Source organism: Rutilus rutilus (genome assembly GCF_951802725.1).
Source record: "Rutilus rutilus genome assembly, chromosome: 17".
Classification (NCBI taxonomy): Eukaryota; Metazoa; Chordata; class Actinopteri; order Cypriniformes; family Leuciscidae; genus Rutilus; species Rutilus rutilus.
Genome location: NC_140230.1, coordinates 14116666 through 14140499, shown reverse-complemented (window position 1 = coordinate 14140499; position 23834 = coordinate 14116666). Strand labels below are relative to the sequence as shown.

General features: G+C 37.6%; 1 protein-coding gene across 3 annotated transcripts in view; it reads right to left on the bottom strand.

Annotated features, from left to right (window-relative positions):
- creb5b (cAMP responsive element binding protein 5b) overlaps positions 1 to 23834 on the bottom strand; it is a 69895-nt gene that overhangs the window by 7888 nt on the left and 38173 nt on the right. For all 3 annotated transcript variants that reach the window (XM_084384872.1, XM_084384874.1, XM_084384873.1), the window contains one exon: positions 22271 to 22381. In XM_084384872.1, the coding sequence (XP_084240998.1) occupies positions 22271 to 22381 (111 nt within the window). The remainder of the gene's footprint in view (positions 1 to 22270; positions 22382 to 23834) is intronic.

Sequence of the window (23834 nt, the reverse complement as noted above, 5' to 3'; positions counted from 1 at the left end):
AGATCGATTGATAGAATTACGTGAAAACAAATTACAATTTTGCTACCCAAGAAAATATATCTTTATTTTTTGAGGATATTTACCTGGAAAACAAGACCAAAATTCTGATTCATTTAAATTTCAGTTAACATGACAAAAACATGGCTGTCTCTTGAGTCGACAAGTGAGCGATTCAATTTTTTCCAATAGATTATATGTGACCGCTCGCTCGCCCACTTTTTGACGTACATGAATGTCCAAAACTAAGCCTGTCACTCCCATTTACCCTCTCACCCACACACCTACACACCCGCTTACACACCCAAACACACTTTTCCACTATCTGTCGTCACTGTGTAAGAGCTTCATCTGAAGAACGAGCCCAGAGCGGTGCAGTTCTGGCAGCGACAGGCCCCTGAGGACTCGATTTGCCCATTTCCCCTTCGGCCTACGCACTGTTGCTTCAACCGTGTGGTCTACTTAAGCTTTCACCCAGGGCTGGTCTTTGAATCTATGACTCTAGAGACGCTCAAAGCGTCTGTGTTTGGAATATGTTTACCTGACTGCTCTCTCTCTCACAGAGCTGTTTTTCTGGGCAGCTCAATAAGACAACTTAGGGGTCTGAAAAAAGCCACAAGTATAAACATACCTCCCGCCAAAATATGTCCGATGGTTTGATCTGTTGACGGCACATGTAGACAAAATGAAAAAAATGAAAGTACATAAGCATGTGCATATATACTTGTATGTCTGTGTCCATTCAGTGTCACTTTTGAGCCAAGGCAAAAACTCGGAGGAGTATTTTTAGAGTGTTGAGTCTACGGTATATATTTCCACAAGAGCTGAGAAGGTAGACCGACTTTATAAGAAATGGGTCTGAGGATCGAAAAAAACAAACCAAACACACACACACACAAAAAAACTCAAATAAATTAAAGAAAACATTAAATGAAGTCAAGCAAGGATAATCTCTTCATGGAAAGTAAGACTAACAAAAAATCTAACAAAATGACTCAAAAGTGCACTCAGTAGTTTTTTGTTTGTTTGCAATGGCCGACATGGCTTCTTGGACATATACTGACACCTAGTGGTGTGGATGCAGCGTCATGCAAAAACATTACGCCTCAAATGCCATTGTAGAAAAAAAAGCAAGATTTTTAGTCAGCCATGAATACTGTAAGAATCCAATAAAATGAGGGGTTACTAAGTTACTTTAAAGTACAGGGCTGTTGAATGCTTGATTCTGATTGGTAGATGAATATTCTAAGGCGTGCAGTTAATTTCAAGTAAATGCACAGCTAAAGTAGTTCCAGGCAGGTCTTGACCGCATTACAGTTACTTATACATACTTCGCCAAATGATTTCAGTTATTTCAAACTTCCACACAGACTACAACAGCAAAGGAACCAAAACCCACTAAGACACTGACCAAGCAAATAAATAGAACACACAATAGGATAAAAATGACACACTATTTCTATGTTTTCCCCACAAAATTACGTTTTATTATTTATGAAAAGCACGTTCTCTTTCTCCCCATCTCTCTCACATACAGCACAGACACAAACTCACACACACATGGAAACAAACATGTGCACGCAACTTGGTGTCAGCGTTGCCCTACGACTGTATCAGTAAAATAGTTTCGCAACTGAAAAGCCACGCGACATTTCTCAGTATCAAAGTAGTAACATCATTGTTTTTGAAGCAGTTAAACTTACAGCTTTGCTGTTAGTAGAGACGCTGCTGCCGAAGATGATTCAGAGACGCATAGACTGAAGTAATTCACACACTTTTAATCAATCAATCTCTCTGCTTCTGAATTAACTACATTAGTCTGCTTATCAATGGCTCAAGCTTCTGTTACTGGCTCTAAAATTATGTTTTGGAATTAGCAACGGAGGCTTGGAGACTGTTCTAATCATTCAACGGTCTGTCATCAATCATTCTTCACACAATAATCACATCAGTTGGTAGTTTGTGATTTCAAAATGGCTGCCTCCATAAGGCAACCCACTCCAAGTAAAGTAAATATACAAATAGAGGCTTCATCTCATGTGAATGTACATCATTTGACACATATTTTTCAAAATTACTATTCACTTCATTTATGTGTAAGTTTTTTTTAAATGAGAGAAACATTACTTAGCACACCTTCATGTAATTGAAATCTCACAAGTTTCCACAAACAGATCCAGAAGAATGAGAGAAAAGAATCAGACATGTCCCTGCCATGCTCCTGTTCTCCCTGCAGGCGCTCCAGATGCTGTGGGTCAGAGAGGCCAGTGTCCAGAGCCGTGTGTTTGTAACAGGCAGCACATTCACTCTCTGAGAGCCAGAGCCAGCTGGACCGTATGTGAGTGCCAAGGCACAGACCGGAGCACAGCATCCCTTTCTTCTCAAGCTGGTCAACCTGTGAGATGTCTTTTTTTTTTTTTTCAAGATGTCTTTACTCTCTGAATCATCCTAGTTGCTATTTACCAAAACAAAACCCAAACTGATTTGATAAGTTGCTGGCTCTTCGGCTCTCCAAGCAAAGCCATACCGTCCCTCCCTGACTCCTGGAGCTGCCAGTGCTTTCTGCCTTCACACACTGGCGGCCAAATGCACAAGCACTAACTTTCCCATCCTTACTGCTGCCCTTAACTGGCGTTAACGCTGTTTTCACCCACCCGCTGTATCGTAATCCACTCTAACCCTTGCCAGCTCAGCAATAATAACCCACCATTGCCTTTATCAACATTTCTGCTGCAGCATGCAAAACACTTCCCGTTAAGAAAACACTGCCAGCCACTGTGAGGCACCTAAACTTTCTATTTTCTGTTCCCCCAGTCTGATATCTGTGTATGTCTAGTGCATGATTGTGTGTATGATTTATATGTCTGGATTTTAATGTTGTATTGAAAAAGGACCAAGAGTGGCTGGTTTTGCCTTTTAAAATGTAACATTATTAACAACACACTATTCAAAAAAGTATTTGGACACTACATAAAATATATCAAACATTTTATTGGAAAAAATGCAGTGTTTGAACATATACACACACTGCCGTTCAAAGGTTTTAAGTCAGTAATACTTTTGTTGTTGCTGTTGTTTGAAAGATATTATTATATTGTTATTCAGCAAACATGCATTACATTGATCAAAAGTGAGAGTAAAGACTTTAACAATGTTGGAAAAGAATGGAAATAAAAGCTGCTCTATTCATCAAAGAATTCTTAACAAAATGTATCATGGTTTCCACAAAAATATTAAGCAGCACAAGTGTTTCCATCAGTGATAATATAAGAAATGTTTCAAATCAGCATATTAGAATGATTTCTGAAGAATCATGCAACACTGAAGACTGAAGTAATGATGCTGAAAATTCAGATTTGCATCACAGGAGTAAATTATATTTTAAAATATATATATAAAAAAGAAATCAGTTCATTTACACAACTCCTCGTCCAGGCCCTGGTCATTTCTAGGCTTGACTACTGCAATGCTCTTCTGGCCGGACTTCCAGCATGTGCTACCAAACCTCTTCAGATGATCCAGAATGCTGCAGCTCGTCTTGTCTTCAACGAGCCCAAGAGGGCCCACGTCACCCCTCTGTTAATCTCTCTGCACTGGCTACCTCTCGCTGCTCGCATCAAGTTCAAGGCATTGACGCTTGCTTACAGATCTATCACAGGCTCAGCTCCCTCCTACCTTCACTCACTCCTACGAGCCTACATCCCCACCAGACGCCTACGATCGGTCAAAAAGCGACGTCTCGTGGTTCCATCACAGAAAGCCACAAAATCACTTTCCAGATCATTCTCATTCACAGTTCCATGCTGGTGGAACACTCTCCCCACCCTCATCCGGAATGCTGAATCCCTGACAACATTCAAAAAACAGCTGAAAACCCATCTCTTCCATGAGCACCTAAACTCATAAAAAAAAAAAAAAAAAAAAAAAAACCCTTTCCCTTAAAATCCCACTTATCATGCTTATGCTACTCTGAATAATGCCTGAACTTCGTATTCTGAACACTTCTTGCGTTGTTGTCTTTTGCCTCTTCATGATGACTCGCTTAATTTAGTCCTGATTTGTAAGTCGCTTTGGATAAAAGCGTCTGCTAAATGACTAAATGTAAATGTAAATGTAAATTTAAATTGCAAAAATATTTCACAATATTCCTGTTTTTTATTGAATTTTGGATCAAATAAATGCGCTCCTAATGAGCATAAGACCACTTCTTTTAAAAAGCATGAAAATATTGTATAATATATATATATATATTAAAAATGTTCATGCTTTTTCAAAGAAGAATTGAAAGATAAAATTTTATAAATCATCTCATCATATATACATATATATATATTTTTTAAATGCAAAAATATTTTGGACACTTCAATGTTGAAATATTTTTATGGAATTTTGAAATTATGCACTTTTCCACCACAACGAATGGTTTAATGGTCAATTTAATCAAGGAATGGTTAAACTGTTCAAAAATAAACAAAAGTTCGAAACTGTCTGGTCCAATGAGATATATCGACAATAAGAATTTTGTATATAACATACCGCATGTCACTCTCTCCGCTCATCTAAAAGAGGAGACGTCTAGGTTCTAATACGTGTACAAAGATGGAGTGTATCAGAATCACAGGAGCCAAGGGACCATCTTTCATCCATTAACATACTTGACATGGGGTCACAGTGCACTAAAACACCTCTGACTGATTGCGCCACCTGTCCATCAACACTCTCGCTTTGATTGGACCTGGGCAGCTGTGCACCTATCTCTCCCTCCCTCTTGGTCCGGGTTGCAGATTGCGCCGAGTTCCCACACGGGGGAATGCCACTGTCTGGGGCCGCACCACACTAAAAGAGAGAACAAGCACGGGGCCTCGTCCTATAAAGCTCCGCTTGGCAGTGAGCCAGCAGTTGATGGAGGGGGGAAGCGAGAAGGGGGGGTATTGGAGTATCTCTCGCTCTTTCTCTTCCACAGGAAGAGACATTCATCCATCATTTGTGGGGCGTAGGGAGAGCGTCCGCTATCAGTGCTCTAATGTAATCAGTCTGGCTCTGAGCAGGGCCCCAGAGTGCCACACGGGGTCAGAGGCCAAATGAGCCACAACAGGCTGAGAGAGAGAGAGAGAGACGGCACAAAGCAGGAAGTGCACACTTAACAGATACCTAGTAACCACTAGACACACTACTGATACGGAATACACAAGCTATGTGCTGAAACACTTGACCAAACATGTGAGGAAAAAAATTCTGAATTGATAATAGATAATATATACACTAATTTTTTTTTTTTAACACAGAACTACTACATTTCACAAACAATTACAAAGAAACACGCAATTTTGAAAATGGTATTTTCTTGCAAACCGTACTCTAATAAGCTTTGCTTTATTTACAACTTCACGAGCAGATAATCAGCTACAAAGGACCATAAAAGAACAAAAGGCACACTTATTAGACAGACATTCATTCTTTGAGCTTTTGGTAACATCAAACAAACCGCTGAAACCTGCTCTCCTGCTGGCAGAAACCCAGAATAAACATGAAACCATTAGTCACTCGACGGGACAAAAATCTGACACATCAAAACCAGAAAGTTCAGATCACATTTGTTAAGCAATTACTTAACTAGGATTTCTCATCCTTTACACTTCCTATACCACAAACTGGAGTTGTCAATAATGTATACACCCATAAAAATAAAAGTTCCAACCGGGGGTTTTCGCAGGGATGCTATAGAAGAACCATTATGGTTTCCCCAGTGATCAGTTCTTAAAAGAACCATTTCTTTTCTTAGTGTGAAGAACATTTAAATAATCTAAAGAACCTTTTGAGCAACGGAAAGGTTCCATGGATGTCAAATGTTCTTCATGGAACCAATATAAGCCAATAAATAACCTTTATTTTTAAGAGTGTAGCAAGAGCAAGAAAGAAATAAGAATAAAAGTACTCTCACCCAAGTACTTCAAGGAAAACTTTCTCTTCCAAATCTGGCAGGTAGAAATGAACGGTGCAGGGAGGCTTGTAATATAACCTACTGTATTTATGTTAGGTGTCCATAATCTCTTATGACGTTGGCTGAGAACCCAGATCAGCGCTGGTGTGTGTCTCATCTGCCTTTGGTAATGAGGTGTAAACAGACATTAGAGTCGAGCTGAAACAGCAGCTGTATTAGCCTGTAATGATAGTGCTGTCTTGCACGCTGGCACTGCAAAACCTGAGGAAAACAGTCATTACTGTAACACAAGTGTTGGCCTGTTGAGAAGCTGTCCTTCAGAGATAAACTCTCCTGAACTGATTCACGACAGAGAGAAGTGTGTGTGTGTGAGAGAGAGAGATTGATGTAACCAAATATTCAAGACAGGTGGGGAGGGAATGTAAAAGTTTAAGAATTGGTAATCGTGGACATTTTTTGTGGAAAAGCTAAGCACTGGATTGTCCGACGTTTGCCAAGTTAAAACTTTTGAAAGATACTCAAAGAGTTTTGTTTGAAGCACTTAGTAGCAAGTTAAGTAGGCTACGCTGTTAAAAAGAAGTTGCTGACTTAAAGTTTTAAGTACAGTCAACTTGGATGTTTAAGTCATTTCAACTACATTAAACTGACTTTAAAAATCAGTTGAATCTTGAATAATTGATCATATGATTTGTTTACAGTGTAGAGTTATTTCTGTGCCTATAAAATTCAATCACTGTAAATTTGTAAAGCAGCTTTTTTTAGACTGACTGTTCAAACTGCAAGTTATGTAGATAAAATGTGAGAGATTAATGTCAGATGTGTCACCATGTGTGAGATTTTAGCAAAAGATGTTTCCCATTTCAAATCCAAACACACACAGACAACAAAAAATTAGAATAGGTGACATATAGAATGTTTTAATGAAGTCTTTTTAAGGCTGGAATGCACTATGCGTGAAAATATCAAGCATGTTTGGTATAATTCAACTGGTCTGAAGCAGAGGTTGTGCACATCATACACAACACAATTATCTGAGATATTTGTCAAATCAGACTGCCCAAAAAAAGCAGACTATCTATGATACTCGGAAACTAGCCTCCAGACTGCAATTCAAGGCAAAAATATGTGCAAAGGCTGTGTACTTTATTTTCAACCTTTATCAAAATAAGTGCCTCCTAGTCAATATGAAAGTTTTTTTATCTTTAACTTCTAAATAGTTCAAGCAAAAACCATAAGACTGAAAACTGTTGCCATTATTTGAATTAATTTTTTATTTAACAATTACATTTCAGATGATCTCGCACCTAAAAGCCACAACAAGCTACAAATTAGACTAAACTGTACAGTGAAAAATGTGACAACATGAGACTAAGGGGGATGCGTCTGGACCTGGATAATACCTTCCACAGCATCTTGAGAAATAACCCCCAATCCTTCTTATCCCGTTCCTTTCCTTCTACAAATCAATCATCAGATATTTTAAGCAATATAAAACATAGCTCCATAGAGCCCAGGCGATGATCTATCGGGTTTCGTTCATGTGATATCCACACAGATATCCCGCAACGTCCATCCGTCCGCACAATCATAAGAGCAGCGATCGTTTCAAATCCTTCTCGGTTTCATCGCTGAGCTTTAGCCCGACCTCTAATTTCTCTCACTCACATGTGCTTCACAAAGCCAGAGGCATGACGGGTAATTGCACATTAATGGTATTTATTAATTGCCTCTTCCTTCGTGACACCGGTGTTTGAGTGATATCATCGCAAATGCATCAAGGTGCATCTTGACAACAGCCTCAGCTTTCTGAAGACGGAGGGATGACTTCATATCAATAAAAGAGTGTAAAGAGAGAGGGAGGGCCACACCTGCTGCTGAAGGAGTAAATCAAAGTGAATGAGGTCAGAGGCAAGAGGGAGCCCCTGGGTAGAAGTGGAGCAGGACAGTGTGTGTGTGTGTGTGTGTGTGTGTGTGTGTGTGTGTGTTTGTGTATGTGTATGTGTGTGTGTCTAGCCAGAAAGAGCTTGTCTGCTGTCTGCCAGACTTACTGCCAACTAAACTCACTCTGAACCGTATCAGTGACAGCTCTACCTGTCTAATACTCCTTCTGTCAGTCTTGTTCTGTGTTGTTCCTTTTCTTCTTCATTTCCTTTCATCTCTCTCCTATTCCCTGCCTGTGACGATTACACTTTTTGAACTGTGAGACTGTTCTCTCTTCTTCCAACATGAACCAACTAAGAAAGTCGGAGCCCTTGGTTTCATGAAAATCTGTAAAATTTCGATTTTTCAAAAATTTCTATATACACATCCATGGCCAAAAGTATTGGCAGTGACATCAATGTTGTGTTTGGCAAAGTTTGCTGCTTCAGTTGTTGTGGTGTTGATTCACATTGTTTCTAGATGCTTGTGAAGAGTGAGATGCATTTTAAATAATTGCAAAAAGCTTCATTGGTGAAAACCTTCATTTTTTTTTAACAATGCATTGAAACGTAACAGTCAGCTATGGACTCGTGTCACCAGCAGGTAGTTCCGAGTGTATCTGCATGCACAGTGAGGTAAAGATTTTGGGACAACGGCCTGGTGTCAAGAAGAGCAGCAAAGAAGCCACTTTTCTCCAAGAAAAACATCAAGGAAAGACTGACATTCTGCAGGAAGTAATGATTGGACAGCAGAAGGTATTTTATCTGATGAAGCCCCCTTCCGACTGTTTGGGACATCTGGAAAATCGATTGTCTGGAGAAGAAAAGGTGAGTCCTGTGTCATGCCAACAGTGACCATCCATGTGTGTGGTTGCTTTTCATCCAAGGGAGTGGGTTCTCACAGTTTTGCCTAAGAACACTGCCAGGAATAAAAAATGGTATCAAAAGTCCTGCAAAAGCAACTTCTCCCAATGACCCAGGTGCAATTTGGTGATGATCCATGCCTTTTCAAGCATGATGGAGCACCATGTTACAAGGCAAGAGTGATAATGAACTGGCTCTGAGATCATTAATCCCATAGAGAACCTGTGGTCAAATCCTCAAATGGCGAGTGGAGACGCAGAAGTCCACAATTTGTGATCAACCCCGAACACTAATAAGACAAGAATGGATCGCCATCCGTCAGAAGCTGATTAAATAGACTTATACTTTAGACTTTTTATTCAGTTTCCAAAAAAAAAAAAAAAAACAGCTGTTTTCAACCTTGATAATAATAAGAGATGTTTCTTGAGCACCAAATGATCATATTGGAATGATTTCCGAAGGATCATGTGACTCTAATGACTGTGATGCTGAAACTTCAGCTTTGCCATTACATTACATTTTAAAATAAATTCAAGTATTAATGAATGTTTTCATGTAATTAATTAATGAACATACTTATTTGTAATATTATATTTTTTATAATAAAAGTTGTTAAATTGACAGCATAATATAGCAACATGTAACAGCAAAATTAGATTGAATTCATTCTAGCCATGGCTCTGCTATTTTACAATCGTTTCAAACCACAGAGGAGGCAGAAATCAGCTATTAAAGTATATCCTGCATCAGAGTCCCATAGATTCAAACGTCTCAGCCACTAACTCTTGCGTCCTTCAGCCCTCTGGGTCTGTACTGTGCTTTATGTTCACTCTCTCTCATTGCATAAATCTGAGCTGTAATTTTCCTGGCACTGGTTCCTGCTCTCTGGGCTCCAAGGTATGAGACGCCCATCTATTTCTCCCAGTTCCCCCTGAACACTGATGCCAGACTCAATAAGGGTCTTGCCCTCATCTCTCCGAGTCCAGGCCCTGCTGTGCCTCGCTGCGCATGCCCGATCCCTCCACACCGCCCATTAGCTCATTTTTAACAACCCCCACCCCCACTCCACTCTCGCCCCCTAAAGCAAGACCCTGCCAGCGGCTGCGAGCCGGGGACCACTTAACTGATTTCTTATGGGAGGGTTTCTGAGCCGGGAGATGCAATCCGTTTGGTGGGAGCGCTGCCGTCAGACTGAACTGTTTGGCACAACTGTGGGTCTGTGTCAGCTTTGCCAGGCTAATCATTTGGAACCAATTTAATTTGGCTTTACTTTGCATTTTGTCACAGAGCAGGAATTTCATATATGATGCAGTTAATGGGAAGAATGACAGAGGGAAGGCAAAAACCTACAAGCTGGCACATGTGGCAGAAAAAATAAGGATCATTCTTGTAAAAAATGCTTTTTAGACTTCAGCATGTCAAAATAGTTTAAAGGGTTAAAAATAACCAAAAACTGCATGCAAATGTGTTTAACTTCCATGATGTGATGTGAAGCAGAATACGAGTTGGATAGGACTAGATTGGGACTTGATTTTATCCACTGCGTTCTGCAATTAGTTGAGAAAAGTTGTTGAAAAATGAATGTGCAATGAAAATTTTTAATTAACATTTTAAAATTAGGTTCAGTTTGTTAAAAGTTGAATAATACCTAATAATACCCTAACAATGAATAATACTTTTAGAGCTTTAATTCATCTGGATAATATTAAACTCTACATTTTTTCTTTTCACTTTTTTTTACATTTTAAGTTGTATAAATTAATGTCTTACTATAAATGAACATGAATAAACAAAGAACAATAGTAGATTTAAGAATTATCATTAATCTAAAACAATAATACTGTAAAAAAAAAAAGTTGTTCATTCATTGTTCATGATACCTAATGCATTAACTACTGTTAACAAATTGACCCATAAAATAAAAAGGTTTATTAAAAACAAACTTTACATTTTAATGTCATGCGCTATATATATATATATATATATATATATATATATATATATATATATATATATATATACTGTATATTTCAAAGTTCAACGATTTTAGATTACATTTTACAAGAAAAAACTATTTCAGTTTTTCTTCTTTTCTATTCAGTGTGTTATTTGTCCTCTGCATTTAATCCATCCAAGTTAGTACACACACACATTAGAAGCAGTGAGTAGTGAACACTCACAAACACACACATTGAAAGCCGTGGACACACGCACCCAGAGCAGTGGGCGGCCATTCACTGCGGCACCCGGGGAGCGATTGGGGGTTAGGTGCCGGATATTGAAAAAACTGTCTTAAAAGTAAATCCTACACCAAATCTTTTTTCAGTTTTCAGTTTTTAAGGACACATGCTCTTCAAATACAGAATTCACACAACATAAAGTGGCTCAGCACCAGAAAAGGCAGGAGCTGAGCAAGGAAATCACTCCCTTAAAGCCGCCCCTGAATGACAGGCTGGGTAATAGCTAGAACCCAATCAGGATCACCTAACAAAAGCAGACACAATCAGCTCTGCCGACGAGCTAATCAACGCGAGTGCAACTGCCGACACAGACATCCATCACTTTACCATGTAAATACAGCATGAAAAGAAATAGACTCCAGCCTTCCCAATCAACCTGTATTACCTACGGGGTGCATTCAACAAACACCATTTGAAACATTTTAGGGTCAAACAGTTGTAAAAACAGAGCTGATTGCACTCAGGCATGGATCTGTGAGCACCAAGGGTCCTTAACTTCAAGGAGAAAGAGACAGGTAGGGTAATGTCTTTAGCATTGAAACATATTAGCATGCATTGCATTTAGACAAACAAAAGTATCAGCTGAGGATTTCTCAATTAAGTTTTAGTCGTCAAATCTTAATTTGACATACAAAAGTGCAGAATCAAAGTGTAAACTACAAAAAGCACTTATTTCATCTAATGGCTAATGTGGCATATTTAACCACAGTGATGTAGTTTACACCTATAATTACATTTATTCATTCTCATTTACAAATGAGAAAAGGGAACTAGTTCAGGGAAGTATATTTCAGGTGCGTCTATAAATGTAGTTGAGGAAATATCAAATTATTTACAAAGTAAATATAAATAGCCATGTGTACAGACGCAAAGATGGTGTGAGATAGGTGACCAATAACCTCACGCTTTGCTATTCAAGCATTGTGTACAAATTTAGATTCTCAAAATCAGCATACTCTCAGTTTTGTTCTTGGAAAATAAGGGACATTGCTCCTCCTTTTCTTTATACTTATGTCATTTAATTGATAAATAAACTATTAACTGCAGCTGTGGTGACAAATGAAGCAGGGAACTCTGGAGTTTCTTGCATTTCTACACTGTAAAAAAATGTATGATCAATAAGTTATGACAACATTGCTTTAACTCATCAAAATAAGTTAAGCAATTTTCAACTTTCAACAAAACAAAAGATCAACTCATTTTTTTAAACTCAGTTTGATGTAGTTTGAGTTTAAATGAATTAAACATCCAAGTTGAGTGTACTTAAAAATTTAAGTCAGCAACTTTTTTTTTTTACAGTGTAGGCATAACCCTCATGAATAAATACGCTCCATACTACTGACTGGCTATGCTTTGGTGCTCGGTCCGGTCAACTTTAAACAGCGCTTCTCAGAATTCACTTACTGCACCTTTAAACAGCGTTCAGTGGTGGTCATCTAAACGCGTGTCACATGTTTACCCTCAACTGGTCTGTGGACCCACTGGCGGCCTCAGTATGCACACTAGATGCACACAAATGCACACTAGATGTTCTCCATCCCCCCCCATCCACTTAATGAAAAAAACTATTGTGCATTGAAAATGCATTAGCTGAACGAGATAATCCTTTTGTTGCATTGACAAGGAAAGACTCAATGCACAAAGAAGCTGGAGGATTAAGTAATTGCCATTCCTTGACAATTGCTTGAGTAAAATACAATTAATTACGTAATTCCTTAAAGGGGTGGTATAATGCCCTTTTCACAAGATGTAAAATAGCCTAAGTCTTTGATGTCCCCAGTGTGTATGTGAAGTTTTAGCTCAAAATACCCCACAGATATTTTTATTTAGCATGTTAAAGTTGACACTGTTTGAGGGCGAGCAAAAACACACCTTTTTCTTTAATAATATAATTATAATTATAATAATAATTTACCTCACACAGACAGTTTTTGTGTCTGTCCCTTTAAATGCAAATGAGCTGCTGCTCCCCGCACAGAGGGCGGAGCTTCAAGAGCTTGTGTCCTTTTACCTCACACAGACATGCACTGGAAATTTCAAAAACTTTTAGCCTTTATGTTTAAACCGAAGTCAGAAAGATGGAGAGACTCAAGAAGAAGTGACAACATAAAGACAACATTTCTGAATTGGTTAGTTGATGAATTTCTGTAGCTTATGTGTAGTTATCTTCTAGTCATTGATTAACATATTCTGTCATGATAATCTATAAATCGTGTTCCGGGGGCGGGGTTTATGTACATTTTAGGGTTAGTGATGTCACTAACCCGGGAGGAATGTCGTGTAGTCCCATACCAGCCGTTTGTGTAGTATTTCTTTAAAATAAAATATCTCCCTTTGCTTTGAACTTTGAGCATTGTAACTTTGCAGATGTTGTTTATGCTCAAACAGCAACATTACACACTAACTAAAGTTAAAAAGTGAAATCATAATCAAATCACCCCTTTAATGATGTTTTAGACATAGATTATATGATATGCTCTGAGTAGTCAATAGTGTATAGGCAGTCATTTTGATGAGTGTTAAACTCATTTTATATGGTTAAACAAAGTTTCATAACATTTTCTCACAACCATGATGGATTCAGTCTCTCCCTCCCTCTTTCTTTGTATGTTAACATATATTAAAGCCGAGTTATGCAGTGTTGCTCGTTTCAGCTGTGCGTTAGCTCATCAACGCTCTCCTATGACATCATTCCCTGACAATGCCACTATTCATACAGATGTGGCGACAAAACGTGGATTTCTGTTTGTCGTTGTGCAAACAGAGCTTCACACACAACCTATGCACCAGCTGCAGGTGTCTCTTCAGTAAAGGACTCATAACTTAGTGTGAAATTACATAATTCATTGTATAAAATCAAGTAGAAATACTGAGTCATTTAAACAGTCTGACGGTACACATAACATTTAAAATGAAGTTACATAATTGTATATCTCACATTTGCAGCGCAAGGTATGACTAAACAAACATTGCAGTTTCCATGTAGACATAATACACAATAATGGGGAAATTACATAATAGAGATCTACGATTAAAAGGAAAAATCTTAAACCTTATTTTCAAACAAAAGTTTCACATATTCATATATCATATATTTGTCAAAGTGGAATTTTTTTTTTTTTTTTTTTCAGGTATCATGAATCATTAATTCAGTTTTGGGGGAGACTCACCGTTATACTAAGAAATAATACTAAAATATTATACCAAACAACTTTTCTTTTCAGGTTTTCTTTTCAAGAATTCCATTGTTTTAATCCACAAAACATTTTTATTATATTTATAAAAATGTTATAAAATATTATAAAAGTGTTTTGTGGATTAATATAGTATAACATATATATTATAACTATAAATATATAGTATAACTCACCACAATTACAGAAACTCATATTTGGATATTCTAAGACATCTGTTTATATATATATATTTAACAAATGTAACTTTGTGCTTAAAGTATGTCTGCAACGGAACACTTTTGCGTTCAGTACTTACAGTTACAGAACGAGGGTGCGCTTACATAAGCCTGAATCTCCAGCGCTCAAATAAAAACTTTACATCACTTTGATAGCTGTATCCCTCAGTGGAATGTTTCTTTAAGAAAGGTTCCTTTTTTTCCACTGTTCAAGTAAAAAAAAAAAAAAAAAAAAAAAAACGAGTACATTTAGAGCATGCCAAGGATTATGTCATCTGAGCGGTGTGTGCCAGCGCAACGGCCCCGGAGAAACAGAGCAGGAACATATAGTATTGTTTATCTCATAAAAAAAAAAAAATCACCACCTAGCCTGACGCTTAGTCACAAATTTATCATCTTGGTAACAATGTAAACAATAGATAATTACCCCCTGATAAAACAAAGAACCACAGATTGTTTTTCACTGTCATTGGCATGAATAGTGAAACTAACATTCCGACCAGAAGTCGTAGATTTTTCAGTTCTTGGTCAAGAGAACTTGTGTGAAGCAGCTATAAGCAAATGCCCTTGCAAACATTAAACTCAATGCATTCTGCGGATTCTTTGCATACTATTTAGTTATTTTTATTCTGTGTCTTTCCTTATGAAATTAGTCGAATCATTTTCATTTCTTTCTTCCATTTCTTTCCATGCACAAAATGATTTTTAGAAAATATGATATCTAGTGAAATTTATACTTAAGGAGTGGGGAAAAAATCCACTTATATTCAAAACTGTAAACTTAGACTCAATGTATTATACAATTTGCTTCTCGGGTGTTTAGTTTTAAACATCCAATAAAACGTTCTTGATGCACGTTCCTGGTCTTGTTTGCTAGTCTTTGTTGGCCTAATCATTAATAATAATAATATAAAACTACTGTTATAGACTATAAACCTGAAAAGCACTGTTTATTTCATTTGTCAGTTTGTTCTGTCTTTTTTTTGTGTGCTATTGCTCATACTTTGATTGTTTGTTCCTATTTTATTACAGTTTACTTGTACTAAATTGGTACTAAATTATATTTATGCAGTAGTTGTAATCCATTTATTCACTTTTTGAACATAGACCTGAAAATTTCCCAACTTTAACTGTCATAAATCTTGAATGCTTTGGAACACAGACTTAAGTTTGGTCTCTTTTTAAAGAAGACACATGGCAGATTATTGTTTTAAAAAGTTTTAAAAAGTGAACAAAGTTTTATGTTTATTGTATTAAAATGCACACAAATACTATTTTCACATTTATATGAAATATATATTTTCCAAAACAAGTTTTACTCTAAAACTGAGAGAAAGTCATACATCTAACCAAGTAGTGTTCCAAATTTACATTTACATTTACATTTATTCATTTAGCTGACGCTTTTATCCAAAGCGACTTACAATTGCTATATATGTCAGAGGTCGCACGCCTCTGGAGCAACTAGGGGTTAAGTGTCTTGCTCAAGGACACATTGGTGTCTCACAGTGGATTCGAACCCGGGTCTCTCACACCAAAGGCATGTGTCTTATCCATTGCGCCACACCACCCCGATGTTTGAGCTTGATATCAAAAAATTAAAAATAGCATCCAGATAGATTTTGTTTGGGCGCAGCACCAAACGCTTCCACTACATTAAATTTGTTTCCCATTCATTTCCAATGCGGTAATTTCCACAGTACAAGTGTGACTATTTTTTCAGGACCATTTAACCTTTTCGAATCACGTTCATGATTTCGTACAAGTTTCGTACTATTCTGATGAAGTAAAAAAATTTTTTTCAAAAATTACAGTAGAGAATCAGAGGGTTACGGTAACATGGGTCAAAAACAACAACAAAAAATAACCATGGCTATTTTTTATTTTTATTTTTTTTTATAACATTTTGTTTGTGGATGAGCCAGTGAAAATTGTGGCAGGGCAAGTAAAATTTTAAAATTTTTGAATTTTGATTAGAAAAATCCTTAGCGTTGAGCCCTGTATTATATATATTTTTTTTTTTTTTGAAAAACAAGACAAAAGTATTGATTAAGAATAGAATATACTATTTTTTTTATTCTTTTTTATTAATATATAAGTTTATAGCTCTAAGCAAATATTTACATACTGTATCAAAGGAAGTTGTGAGCTGTATAGTATATAACTGGCAAAAACTTATAGGGACTTTTCTTTTCAAAACCCCCGCACAAGCCAAAACAGTGGTGGAACTGAAAGTGGATCCGCAGTGAGTTTGACAGGGTTCAGCTGGCACATACACAGGCATTTTCCTCTCTCTGATAAGAGCATTCATGCTTCCTTTTCCACAGACACCAGAGCTTTCATGTATCAAAACACAGCATGTGGAAAATCAAGGAAAAACAAAATGACCGGGCACGGTTTGGTTATGCGAGATACATAGAATGTTGTTGAGTATATGTCTATGGAAATACATCATAAAGCGAAAAAGAGGAAACCAAGAGAGAAACATGTCTTTATGAACTCTGAATATACTACTATTTGACTATACTGTATCTCACTCCCACTTACAACAGAGCAACTACATCTGCTCAGCGCATCGAACAACTGGATATCTGAAACGTATAATCAGGGGCTTCATTAATAATAAATATTCTGCTGCTCAGCCCAAGAGCAAAACAGCCACAAACACGAGCCTGCTCATCCACATCTGGCCTGAGATAAATGACACCTTAACCACAGAGAATGAAGACAGCAAGGCACTCTGCCATACAGCGCTGTATGTGTGTGTGTGTGTGTGAGAGAGAGAGAGAGAGAGACGATCTGACAGCGGTCCCGTGGGAACAAAAGCACTTTTAGCAGTTTTTTTTTTCCACCGGAGACCCCCTGGCCCACCACAAAATCAATTTGGCTTCATCGGCCAAAGAGCACCGACACACACGCACGCATACATCTGCACACTGATCCACCATCTAACATACTATATTCTCACACACTCTGCCCCTGTCTTTCTCACATACACAGTCTTTCACTTTCCTCTGTCTCTCGCTTTCTTCATGTTCTCTAGTTCGGCCCCCTCTCTCTCTCTCTCTCTCTCTCTCTCTCTTGTGGCTGAGGGTTGGGTATGAGGTTACAGTTGGGGGAGATATTTCCCATTTGGAATAAGTCGACATCTCTGTTTAATGAGATTAGGGTTGGATCTCCACACTGAGGTTGTGCTGGGCCGGGACAGGCCATGTGGGGGACACATGGCTCCGATCACCCCAGAACAGGTCACCTGACAGCAACGGTTACCATTATCCCAGCTGCATAGGCGCCAATGCCATAGTAATAACAATGAAAAAGGAATTAAAAAAAGATCTCGCACTGGAAGAAATCTTTGTGCTGTTATATCATAAAATATCTAAAAATCAATCAAACAAAAGAATCAGAATTGTGGAAAATATTAAGACTTGATTTCAAAGAATGTATCTTGAATTAAGAATGTACTTTTTAAAAATTATTATTATTATTATTTTTATTTTCCAAACAGAAACAAAGAACAAAGAAAAATGTTTTTCAAGTACATTTAGCATATGATCATAATCATTATCATATTATATCATAATTATCATAATCATTATCATAATAAGTAATTTAATAAGACTTTTTCCAAGTTTTTCCAGTACATTTTTCATGTTTGATCATTATTATTTAAAATATAATTGGTATCATTAATAATAATCAATAATAATAATAATAAATATTGTTACCAAACATAAAAATCATTTGTTTTTGTTTTACCATTAATCAAAAATTATGTTTTATTAATGTTTGATAATTAGTATTTTATATATAATTGATCTCATTAATAATAATTAAATGAATGAATATTGTTATATAATATGTTATAGCCTCAATATAATACTATTTTTGACTGATGGAACACTAGATGTTGGCAGCTGTTCTTTTCATCACTTTAAAATTTCATCCATTTTACATATTTATATATATATTTACATTCTTACAGATAATTTCATTATCCAGCATTCAAAGGCAGAATGACCCATGTTTAATTCTTCCAAAACGATTGTTTTAGTGGCTCTTGAAAGCTTAAAACAAATGGTTTCATGTGTCGGAGCAAAAGAGAGAAAAAAAAAAAAGGAATTTATAATTCAATTACAATCAGGGCCGAGAGAGAGGCATGGAGGGGGGATGAGCCTGGAGTCCAGCCAGGGGACAGATACGACTGCACATTAAAGTAATATTATGCTCCCCCTGCCCGTTCCCATGGCAACAAACGAAAGGATTAAAAAAATGCACGCGGCAATCAATCTCCAGCGGGACAGAGGGAAGGAGAGAGAGTTAAGTGCTCTTCGAACGCTCTTTCCACCGTCAGAATCATCACTCATGCTTTGACATAGAGACACTCTCCCTCCTTTTCTGTCTTTTATCTTGTATTGTTTTTCTCTATTCATCTCAGCCGCCTCCTTTCTGGAAATGTCTGCGCTCCCCTTTTTCTCAGAGCAAAATAATTAACTCCCTCCTGAGTCCAATTCCAAATCCACAAATACCGGATTATTACATGTATAATTAGTGGATTTTAATCTAATTACCAAATCTGTCTTGCTGATCCTCTTGCCACCGCTATGAAGCTCAAATAAAACTTAAACGGGATCTACGGTAACTGTACAAATCCAGGCAGACGGATGTAACCGTCCTGGAATAGTCCACAGTCATCATTTACTCATCCTCAAGCAGTTCCAAACCTGCATGATTTTCTTACATGGGACAAAAAAGTTAAATTTCATTTGAATGTACATAAACACAAATTAGCTGTTCGGATTATGTTCACCAAATAACAATTTAAATTTGAGTCTATTCAAAACATAAATAAAAGTTTCAGACGACTTGGAATATATTGCATAAATCATATAAAGGCCCTGTTTACACCTGTAGTCCAGTCATTTTAAGCCAAAATGGGGGGTCAACCTTGAACAAATTGCAAACTCAACTGATTTTGTATCCTCAATATGTCCCGAGTAAGGAAAAAAAAAGCCCAGAAGAATCCCATTAGGGGAAAGTTTCGAAAAAGACACCAATATATCCTATTCATACGCCTATGCATTCTTTTTCTTACGTGAATAGGGTAAAAAATGTAACCTTTAGATATCACCATGAAAATTACTGAGTTGATTACTTACATCAAGACAAACAAAAAATGTATTACAAGTTTATTTTTTTATTGTTTGTTAACATGGACAAACGGTGCATAATCTAATTACGTATGTGCTAATTTGCATAAATAGTAAATACCACAACAGATCGAAACATTGGGTAGCCTAAATGGGTTCCATTTAGACCTCAACATTAAGTATTTTACTGTTATGTGTCAACAAGATTCAACAAGACATTTTCACCTGGCTTTACCCAATGTTTCGATCTGTTGTGGTATTTATGCAAATTAGCACATACGTAATAGATTATGCACCGTTTGTCCATGTTAACAAACAATTTCTAAAAACTTGTAATACATTTTTTGTTTGTCTTGATGTAAGTAATCAACTCAGTAATATTCATGGTGATATCTAAAGGTTAAAATTTGTACCCTATTCACATAAAAAAAAGAATGAATAGGCTATATTGGGGTCTTTTTGCGAAACTTTCCCCTAATGGGATTCTTCGGGGGTTTTTTTCCTTACCCAGGATATATTGAGGATACAAAATCAGTTGAGTTTGCTCCTGTTGCAATTTGTTCAACCTTTTTTCATAAAATGACTGGACTACTGGTATTAAGATGCGTTTTGGTTGATTGGATCACAAGTGGATGACGCTAAATACAGGTTCTGTCAGGACCACTATCGTCAAAGACGACTGACAATTAGCATACAGTTTGGATTGGCGGTATATGGTTCTGTTCTGGGCAAGAACTCCCTGCGCATCCATGCAGCCTAGCATGGATAAGAGCAGGGAGAGCACAATAACCTCCCTTAGGGTAAACAGAACAGAACCAACATGAATGTAATGCAGATATCATTAATGTCACTATTTTAATGTACAACATAATCCGAGAAATTAGTCTGATTCAAGGGGAATAAGAATGCCAAATCCTGACTGGATGAGAGGTGGAGCTGGGGATGGAGGAGGGGAATTAGCTCCTGAGAAACGCGATAGCTGCTGATAATACTGAAGGAGCTTATATATGAATACAGTGATAGGGGTCATATTCCTATAGGTAGACGTGGATCAGCTGAGAGTCAGCTGATGCAAGCTTGACTAACATGACCTGCCAGAACTAACGCTACGCTTGATTGTAAACAGGGTCTAAAACGTTTTGATATTGTCCACTTTCGACAACTTCCAAAGGTATCGGAAAATGCATATGACCGGCCGCAAAAGACTGCCTACTCTCCGCCTACTGGTCTCACGCGTAAACATTATGGGAAGCGTGCTAGTCAGACGGGATTTGAACTTAATCGGCTGAAGACCTAAGTTTGAAGACGAAAAACATACAAAGCACAACGTTCTCTCACCATTGCTGATTTCTAACACGTCAATTAGATTGAAGGATCTGAAAAAAAAAAACATTATTTATCCGCCCATAGACCCTCCCATAAAGAAATCAGGCCAGAAGTGTTTCGAAAGTGGACAAAAGAGATTAAAATACCAGGTGTAAACAGGAATGTCTCCCTCGCCTACTTGTGATCCGATCGTCCAAAACGCATCTTAATACCAGGTGTAAACCGGGCTAAAGGTAGAAGTCAGTATCATCGTTATGTATATGTAGATGCCACATTCGACCGCTCCAGACAGGTCAACGCGTCCGACATCTTGGAACGGTCAACATTTCAGATGCTGTCGTCACTCACACTAAAAGTCAATGAGTTTTTCCAAGATGCCACAACACTGCGCAGTCTCTGATTGTAAAAAACGCTAAGATTTAAATTCCCAAAGAAATGGGGTAACCCTTTACAGGTGAGAGTGTGTGTATTAAAGGAATATTTCACTTCAAAATGAAAATTCTATCATCATTTACTCGCCCTCAAGTTGATTCAAACAATTTCTTTCTTCTTCTGAGCACAAAGGAAGATATTTTGAAGAATGTCGGTAACCAGACAGTTGATGAACCTGTCTAACAGTGATAAACTAAATCCTACAAAAATTATCTGCTGAAGTCTATTGCAGATATAGATATTTATACATATGTATAACTACAGTTGCAGACGTCCCATCAACTTGCTCTCGGGTGTTTACGGACCGGCTTTGACCGTTCTAATATGGCGGATGATTTAAGCATGGCGTCCCATTGAAACAGCCGCTAATGAGCCCTCTATGTATCTGTGGTCAGTATATGACAAAGTTACAAAACAGTTTGAGCAATTTCGTAAATTAACACTATATCAATTAATGAGATTTGTACATTCCTGTAGCAACTAGAGAACTATAAATAAGTTTGTCTTGTCATCTGGACAAATTGATGAAATGTGTAAAAAAATTCCTTTTCTTTCAATTCCAAGGCTTTCTCCACCAGTCTGTTTCTTTCTCTTTTTCTCGTTCTCTCTGTCTCCGTGAGCTCTGACTGACTGCTTTGTTTCTGATGAGATCACCACCATGCCGAACTAGTGCTAACAAGTGTATGTTCAGGGCATCAAGATATACATCGGACAAGCTGGCATACATTCATTGCAGTAAAAGAGAGAAAGACATGTGTTTGTGTGTGTGTGTGTGTGTGTGTGTGTGTGGCTGCGTGTATATGAGCAACAGAATGAGAGAAGTTTTCTTATGCTCATACGTGCTTGTGTTGTGTATCTTATACGGGTGACTAGTTATATAACTATAAGAAGATAGAAACAGAAGATAGAAAAAAATCACAAATCAAATTTTACATGCCAGGCAAGCAAGAAAATATGCAAGTATGTGTGTGTGTTGATGACTGACTCACCAGCTTTGCTTCTGAGTGCATGGATGGAACATGAGGGGAGGAGCATGAGCTGTTGTGGGCGGGGCCTTGCATGCCCATCATGTTGGAGCCCATAGACATTTGCCTCTCCATCTGTACCCACAAACGTGAATATAATACTTTAGAACCAAACACATCAATGCATGAAACTAATTGAATAAAAAATTACATTTTCAAAAACAAAGCAATTTCACAGCAAGCTACAATGTAAGTGTGTAAATCTTTTACATTACTTTGGGGACAAAATTACTGAAAAGCATTTCTTCAATTACGACGTAATAAAAGTTGCTGCATGCCTTAAATTTTTAAAGGAGTCATAATGTAGAAATTTCACTTTTCCACGAGAATCAATGTATGTTATGATTGCATAATGATTGTACACTGGCCGGGAAGCCGATATTTAAAAGTGAAGCGTTTGTTTACCTCAGGGTTTGTAAAATAGGCCACGTGCACGCGCACGAAAAAACGAGATTTTGATTTCTTCCCCCTCTTGACGTCAAGACGGGGGAGGATATACCAAATATGGACACCGCAAACCTATGCCGCGGGAAGCCCGCCCCTCTCCCCCTCAGATTCAGTTTAGTCGACTCGAGAAAGATGGAGAAACCGAGTGCACACCTGAGATGCTCTGTGGTTGACTGCCACAAACAACATGCAAATGTGTTTTATCTACCAAAAACGGACGAAACTATCAGGGAACAGTGGAGGAAATTCATTTTTAATGACGCTGTCCCAACAACTCTTTCAAGTGGCGTATCGTTAGGTGTGTGCGCTAAACATTTTACACCGGAATCTTTTACAAATTTGGGGCAGTATCAGGCGAACTTGGCCTCGAAGCTCCGTTTGGGAAAAGGTGCCATCCCAACCATCAGGGACTTGCCAGAAATTGAAAAGGTAAGACTGTGTTTTTATTGCTCTACTGTGGTTAACAAATAGCAGCTAACTGCTAATGCGGCTATTGTATGTAACGTTACCTTCGAGGTAAACACGGGGAATGGACTCTACGAATGCTAGCCACATCTTTCCACTTTGTTTTACACTAGCAGCTACAGTAGTGACGGTACAGGAGTCCATGCTCAGTGGCTAAAACTGTTTAAATGCAAGTATGAAAACAATATACCACTAAACATTATTAGCCAAACTCATGCAAAACATGCAGTTTGAAAATAGCTTTCAGTTAGTGGGGCTTCTGTAAGAATGTATCTGGAAATGGTGTATTTTTTCTACGACCAATCAATGCGCCCCTCATTTGCATTATTATAATGACCGTCCACGACAGCCAAAACATCGCATCAGATCTCGCGAGACAATAATGCCTTTAGAAATAAGGGTCTGAGGGGCTCTGTGTTGATTTTTTTTCCACTTTTCTTTTTTAGAAGTGCCTGAAAGACTATAATAGAGCATTGGGTATCCAAGGTAACACAACATTATGACTCCTTTAAGTACAATCAACTTGGACATTTAAGTAATTTCAACTTAAATTACATTAAACTGAGTTGAGTTGAATCTTCTATAACATAAAAAAAAAGTTAAATATTGCTCAACT